The sequence below is a fragment of the Montipora foliosa genome, chromosome 8 (genome assembly GCF_036669935.1).
Source record: "Montipora foliosa isolate CH-2021 chromosome 8, ASM3666993v2, whole genome shotgun sequence".
NCBI classification, from domain to species: Eukaryota; Metazoa; Cnidaria; class Anthozoa; order Scleractinia; family Acroporidae; genus Montipora; species Montipora foliosa.
This window is the reverse complement of record NC_090876.1, coordinates 28,823,022-28,830,521: the sequence shown is the minus strand read 5'-3', so window position 1 is coordinate 28,830,521 and position 7,500 is coordinate 28,823,022. Positions and strand designations below refer to the sequence as shown.

Here is a 7,500-nt window from a genome sequence, read left to right as displayed (position 1 = left end):
TCTGATCTTCAATATGGACCTGATGTGCTGTTGCTGTACTGTGCTTGGGGAGTCTAATGTGATGTCGGTATAGTGTCCAGGGGCCCGTTTCTCGAAAGTCCCGAAACTTTACGGACCATTATCGGGTGTCACAATTCCCTTTGTATCTCAAGAACGGAGAGGATTCAAGTGGTCAAACTACACAGTTCTTTTTCTTTTTGTTACCTTAAAAACATGTTAAAAGATCGGCTTTCCAAAACAAGCGGTTGGCAGTTTCACAAATATCTAAAACGGTCCTCTCTCTTTAACCTCTGTCCTTGAATATAGAAGTCGATCTGGTCACCAACATTCATTGCTTCCGGTTTCTTGATATTTACAGTCATTTGACCCATTTGCTTTGACAGTTCACTGTAGGCTGTTAACAGAAGCTTTAGGGCTGTACCATTATTGGCAAACAAGGCAATGTTGTCAGCATACTGAGCTTCCCTTATGTACCTGATAAATGTCTTTGTTTTAGATTTTAAACTCCTAATGTATTTTATGCGATTTGTCTCGATTTGACCTGATTTGAGTAGATAATAAATCTTTCTCTTCCCTTTATAATAAACTGAACATACGCCTCTCAAACCAATTTCAAAGCGTAAGACAAAGAGACAAAGAGATTTCGGGCTTTCAGACTTTTAAACTCGTGTTTGCGTATGTAATAGGCTGCGTTTGCACGCGAGTCAATGACGTCATTTTTCCTAAGATTCAACCTCTGATGTCCAATCGGTCAGTTTGGAACGTGAGTAATGGCGGACTATGAAGTCCAAAACTTACGCTCAAAGTAAACAACCTTTGGATAAAAATCAAAGCTCAAACTTCTGCCAGTCAAAATCTGAAGAAAAAAAGGAAGTGATTTTTTGATCCCAGTAGCACTTTAACACTTTGGCTTCTCATAATTGCATTTTTATTGATTTTATTTCAGATGATATTTACTTAGTTGACTGTATACTTTGTACACTAGTTATTTGTATACCTATTCGCTCTATAATGTATTGTCTGTAAAACACAAATGAATCCTGTATCTTTTTCTACTTGTTCTCTCTTTTATACACGTGTAACCGCTGCTCGCCTCGACTAGCTTTTGCTAGTCATACACATACACTGTACTGTAATGAAATTCTACAATAAAGATTCTTTTTTGCCGTCCCATCTTAGCTGTAATTTTGAATTTAAAATTGCCTAACTGTTTCGTCGTTTATCAGGTTTTGGGAATCACGTCCAAGCCGCTGGCTGCCCACGCATCTTTGTCTGTTGTTGTTCTAATCGATAACACAAAATCAGAAGAAAAAACATCACCAGAGGTGGGCGTAATGGTTTATCTTAACATGTGTTTGATTTTTGTTCTTTTCAGTTCTTTTTCACTTTTGATATAACCTTTTCTTTGTCTTTGGCCACAAGTTGCTATTTTATGGTGAAATGCCGTTAACCGGCGGCAATAACAGAGATCAGAATGAAAAGGTTGGAGTTCAAATGTCTTTCTTTGTTGCAGAGTTTTTCGCCAAACGAGGTCAAGCGCCTCCTCCAAGCAATCCCTCAAAGGTCTAATTCGTTTAAAAGAATCAGGCTGGTCACTGTTGGGTTTTCAAGTACAAGAATGGATTTCAATGCAATAAAGGTTATGCATTCAATCATGAAACACTTCATGCAGTAGCGTAGATTGTTCCGCTTCATTGAGACAGGTTTTTTCATAATTTTTACCCTGGTACCTGGCCCTTTGTTGTGCTGAATACAAGAATAACTTGGGAACAAACAAACACAAAAAGATTACAAACCTAAAAAGAAACAGACCAAGAAATCGAGCCAATCAATTCCCGTTTCCCTGTTTCCTTTTCATTCCTAGTCTACCCGTTGGGCTCATTTCAGTCGCAGCTATTTTCCTCAGCGTTTCCCATTTATTCGCTCCATTCTGCAATTAAAAGCTTGGTCCCAGGCCACGATCCTTGTCAAAACGCAGGGGATACACCCCTTTTCTCTCCTTTTTTTATTGCCGGCCATAACAAGGATGATCCCGAAACAGTGTTGAAAACCATACCTTGAACATCACGAGAGATACCCAACATTGTTGAGGGGGGAGGGAGATCAATGCAACTCTTATTTTCTTTCAGAAAAGACATTGTCTCAAATGTCGTAGCCAGAATTGTGGCTATACATCTGTTACAGTCTTTCCAGTTTGTCTTGAGGTGTTACAGGAATCTGAAACTATTGTCGTAAGGCATTTAGAGAACCGCATCACTCAATTGTAACATTATAATTCCCCGTAAAACATTCTTTATCGACCATGGCAACTAGGAACGTCACCCTTATGTTGGCTGATAACAACAGAAAGCCAGCATACCAAGATAACGCCTTTGTCAATTTAAAAAATCACTGGAAGGGATTCAATGATTGTGGCTCAAAGTTTTGACTGGACGATCAATCGAGATTAGGCAAAACATCGAACACTTGGGGACCGTACACAATACAGCAAACCTGATAACTGATTACAATAAATTGCAATTGCAAGGGAATATCTGTATAAAATTATTACATTATTATAGCTACATGACCTTACCTTGACTTCCTTGACAGGTGGCTACTGAAGAAATGAAGTGGTTTATGCAGGGACATGCTGTCGAGTGCTTTGGTGTGTTTGTTTGTCAACAGGTACTTCGATTCAAGTTATAGCAAGTCTAAGGTCAAACCCTTGTAGAGAGGGTTTGACCCTACAGGGTTTTGAACGAATAAGAGCGTAATCTGCTCTTTTCTGCATTAAATCTTGAAACTGTTGCTCGTGGTGCTTTTTTCATATCAAACTCAAGAAACCCAATCCAAATATAAATCATAATTAGTAGTTATGTATAAATTAAGCATAAAAAGTGAAGTAAACGGCAAAGACTTAGCTGTGGAAAGATCATTGCCAATCGGTTACACGCGGCTCAAAATACACCGAGTTGCTTTCGTAACTTTAGAATTTTGTTCGTTCTTGGTAGCCAAATGATTACAGTGCTAAACGTTGACCTTGATTTGAAATAAGGTTAGTGATATTCTTTTGCAGGACAAGAGTGATGAGTCACACCTGACATTGAAAGCAGCTGAATTGACAACAAGCACTTTGCTGGATGTTCCGTCAGTATTGAATGGACAGACTTTCGATACGATTACGTGATCCGGAATTTACTCTGGTTTCACTGACTGCCAGCGGACGGGTTTCTCCCACCGGGTCTGGGAAGAGTCTGGCCCGGGTGATATTTCATTTTTATCGCTGTAGCGGCAACGAGGCGCAAGACAAAGCTCTCGATAAAACGGATGCAGAATGGCTAAACAATGAAAAAAAGAACTAAATAGGCATGCATGAACTACCTGTAATGCAAAATGAAATACAAGACTTTATCATATGGCCCAGTACGGCCCCGCGCGCGCTTTTATTGCAAAGCTATTGGGAAAATCCCCGTATGAGGGCCGTACGCATTAGCGCGAGCAGGGCCGGAAAAAGCCGTACGGCCCTGCTAGGAACACATACTGCTCCGTGCGATGCAATTTTAGGGGATTTCGTCGCTTTTAACATCTAAGTAATTTACAGCCAGAAAAGCAAATGCAAACAACATATTAGATAAATTTTCTGTGCATACTTTTGTTTTTTTATTTTGTCCTAACTTCGTCTTCTGAATGCTTCATAAATAGTGTAAAGAGCCCATATGATAAAATGCTTATTGACTGAGTTTAGGTCGGGCCAGACTGGAAAATATTTGGCCCTCGGTCATGGTGCGCGGACCTCGCTGCGCTCGGTCCGTACGCCATGACCTCGGGCCAAATATTTTCCAGTCTGGCCCTCCCACTCAGTCAATAAGTACATAATATTTAAAAATGTTAGGGCCTGGACAAACGCGAAATGTTTGGTGTTTAAACAACATCAAACATGCTGATGTTGAAGAGGGTGGCCAAATGGTTAAAAAACACGTAGATACAAGCAAGCGTGGTACGCATGCACGGGCCAAACTGAAACATGTTTGATACGGCTGGCCAAACGAACAAAACTTCGCCCATCAAACACGAGAACGAAAGAAATGTTTTAAGTTGTTTGATCGAATGTTTGATGGCCTTCAAATTTTATCAAACACGATCAAACAGCACCAAACAAGGTGGCCAAACGGTACAATTTTTGGTCACCAAACATTGTTTGATGTTGTTTGGTGGCCAAACATTTCCCGTTACCGTTTGGCCAGGCACTTAGTGCGTGCTTCAAAGAAAGAACAAGGAAGGACGCAATTAATTGCTAACTCTACGTAAGAATAGCGATTGTCCTGTTGAGCTTTTGCCGGGTAGTTCGTAATGTTTGTTTTCTTGGCTGTCTATTTTAGTTTTCACTATTTTTGTTGTTTCAGTTGCTTCTTGGAAGGAACAGGCTTTAGTTTTGATCTCATTATACGTTATTTGAAAGTACTAGTAATGTTTTGAGTCTCCAACAGTCCCTTCGAATGTTCCCTGTAAAACTTCCCCTTCCCCACTGCATGCATTTCGTCCCTAGAACTTTAAAAAACGAGTTGAACTAAGTGGGTATTTACAAATGAGTGTACCTGTAATTCTCGTTGACTGCGTCATAGATCTTAAGATCTACGACGCGGTCGTCAACGACGACGCCACAAAGCAACAATATCATTGGTTAAAAGAGGAAAAATAATCGTGCGGCACGCATTTTGCGGTACTCTTCACAAAGAAAATCCATCTCTTGATCTCGTTCACCGGGGGTAACATCTAACATCTCCTTCATTAGAACAGCGAAAAATCCACCATTTCGACAATTTAAATCCAAGAAGCATAACCGAACAATTATCATCTGAACTCAGTTCAATGGCCTGGGGTTACCAGTCTCCTATAACTCCGTGGTGGCGCATCCAAAGCATCAAGCATTGCTCCTTTGGCTGCTACGCACTTTTCCAATGTAATGTAAAATTCAACATGGTCTACTGAAAGATAGCTCTGTCTCTATTATATTCCTACTACTATTAGTTTGTATTCTTTTAATTTGAATAAGTGTTAATAATTGAATTGAATTGAACTAGTGATCGGAGGGCCCACAATGTGGCATGCCTGAAAATGGAGCTAGCGCACCACTTTCAACTGAAGCACCTTGTTGGCCCTCAGGTAGTGTAACTGTTTGTAATTACTCGGGCCCCGTAGGGGCTCGAGTTATAAAAGACGTTAGATTTCAGTTTTTTTTTTCCTGTGCAGCAAAATGCACAATAGAAAACGTGGCCGTGTTTGATTGGGCAATGCACAATAGAAAGCACGTGGCGGTGTTTTGATTGGGTAATGCACAATAGAAGCCACGTGGCGCTGTTTACTTTGGTTATTTAAAGCAAACCACGTAATCAAAGATCATGAAGAGCTCTGTGATGCGTTGTTTGAATTACTGAAGATCGGCATTTCGTTGGCTTAATCGATTTCTTCTTGGGGCGCTCAAAGCACATACAAAGAATGGCATACGCTTTTCGCGGTAGACCCACACTAAAAGATGTCAAGCGTCAGCTTCGAAACGGGTCGTTCCGCGAACTGAATGCAACAAGAATATACTCAAATGTAACTGAAATGGACGCAACTATTGAAAGTGATACAAGTCAAAACACTAATTCTTTAATAAGCAGCGGGTACCTTATTGAGAACTACTCTAAAGATGACAGTGACAAAGAAAATAACTCCACAAACAAATGGACGCTATATTGGAATCTTCTGAAGACAAAGTAAAGACATTTGCACAGCGAACAAATGGCCCCACGCTGGTACCATTTTCACCGCGAACAAATAGCCTCCCGCTCAGTGTACCATTGACTACGGAGATAAGTTTTTTGTCTACTACGTTTTTTTTCTTTTTCATTGTTAAACAGTTTGTTTCTTGTAATGGTCTAGCTTATATCCTTTGTTCAAATAGCCATATTAGCGATCGTGTTCACTGCCATCTTGTGTGTATAGTTCTACTACTTCACAAGATTTGATGTCATCAGTGGAAAATGTGATCAGCTCTTTAGAAAATAACTTTGATGTAGTTTGAAACGCTGTACAGTTATTTTATTCTAAATGATAATAAAGACTTCATTCCGAAGTATTTTACAGGTCTCGATAAGCAAAAGTTGTTTACTTTTGTTTTGATTTGCGTGAGCATCGACATAGACGTGCCCGAGAACCAAGCAGAATTACAGAGAAAAGGCTGAGACGTCTATTTTATAACAGCAGAAAAAGGAGGAAAATTGCAGGAACGTATTTGGGTAACAACGTACCGAGGTCATCCACATTTCATCGTATTACTAGCAAGGGAGATCACTTCCTCGTAAAGACAACAAAAATATCTACCTCAGGTATGCGTTTAAATCTAAGCACGTGGTACAGTGTATGTACCACTTTTCCAAAAAGCGTGGATGAACAGGTAAATGCAAAATGAAACTTAAATTTATGCAGAAATCATGAATACCCGGTATGATTTGTAAAAGAATGTTTTGTTTTCTCAGAAACGAAACGTATCTATTTTGAATTTAGGGTGAACTATTTACACAGCGAGTTAGAGTGGCCAATCGAAGCAGAGTGTGTAATTGGAAATCTAACTGCATCTACGAGATACAAAAACAAACTTGTGAACACGTAAACCTAAAATATTCCAAATCATAATGCTGACAAACACAAAGTTGAAAGAAATGGATTATGCATAGGACGTTTTGAATATCTGAATGATTTTGGGTTAGATGAAAGCGATATATTGTTAAAAATTCCGAAGTTATCCCTTTTCGTGTTAATTAGTAATGCAAACAAGTTGTAGTAATAAATTGGATTAACGAGGAACCAGTGATTGTAAAGCAAGTAATTGCCATGGTTCGTATGTAACACGTAATCATGAGACTATTCACGGAAAACGGAATTTGAAATGTTATGGAGGGGTAAGTATTTGAAGGTAAAATAGGTATTTGTAGACTTTATTCTTCGATGTATTGTGCACATAAACGAGTATATGTTTTTCTCTTTAAATGAGATTTTACTGCCCCATCAGTAAAATACGATTAATGACACGTGAGCGTACTCGCGTTCTTTGTAGGCGTTCTTTGTAGTCGGCCGTTCAAGGTCATAAAATCAACGGTTTTGTTGTAAATAAAACGAGGACATAAAGACTTTGTTCCCAGATCTCAGATTATAATGTACACCTGCATTGGTCAAATCTGTTAAAGCCTCATTCATTATTGCTAAAGAGCACGTGTAATGCCTACCTGCTACATAGTAAAACTGTGCAACTGGCTACTTTAACAGACAGAGTCTAGCTATAAAAGCTTCAGTCAGCCGTCCAAGGTTCACCTGGCAGCTTGTCTTCTATAGTAAACCAACTAGCTGTTTGCAATTTGTTAAAGTTTTTCCCCTCCCTCCCTTTGGGGACTGGGGTTGAATATATCGCTTTGCCTTCATTAAAGGGGCTAGGTCACGCAATTTTAGGCAATTTTAGCATTGATCAAATGGTCATAG

General features: G+C 39.5%; 1 protein-coding gene across 2 annotated transcripts in view; it reads left to right on the top strand.

The window, feature by feature from the left end:
• The window catches only part of LOC137967447 (D-ribitol-5-phosphate cytidylyltransferase-like), a 33,945-nt gene extending 30,624 nt beyond the window's left edge, over positions 1-3,321 (top strand). The window contains exons 13-16 of one of the 2 annotated variants that reach the window (XM_068813968.1): positions 1,227-1,325; positions 1,514-1,639; positions 2,593-2,667; positions 3,059-3,321. In XM_068813968.1, coding sequence (XP_068670069.1) covers positions 1,227-1,325; positions 1,514-1,639; positions 2,593-2,667; positions 3,059-3,169 — 411 coding nt within the window. In that variant the 3' untranslated portion in view covers positions 3,170-3,321. The remainder of the gene's footprint in view (positions 1-1,226; positions 1,326-1,513; positions 1,640-2,592; positions 2,668-3,058) is intronic. The other variant, XM_068813969.1, reaches the window with a different exon arrangement.
• The last annotated feature ends 4,179 nt before the right edge of the window (positions 3,322-7,500 follow it).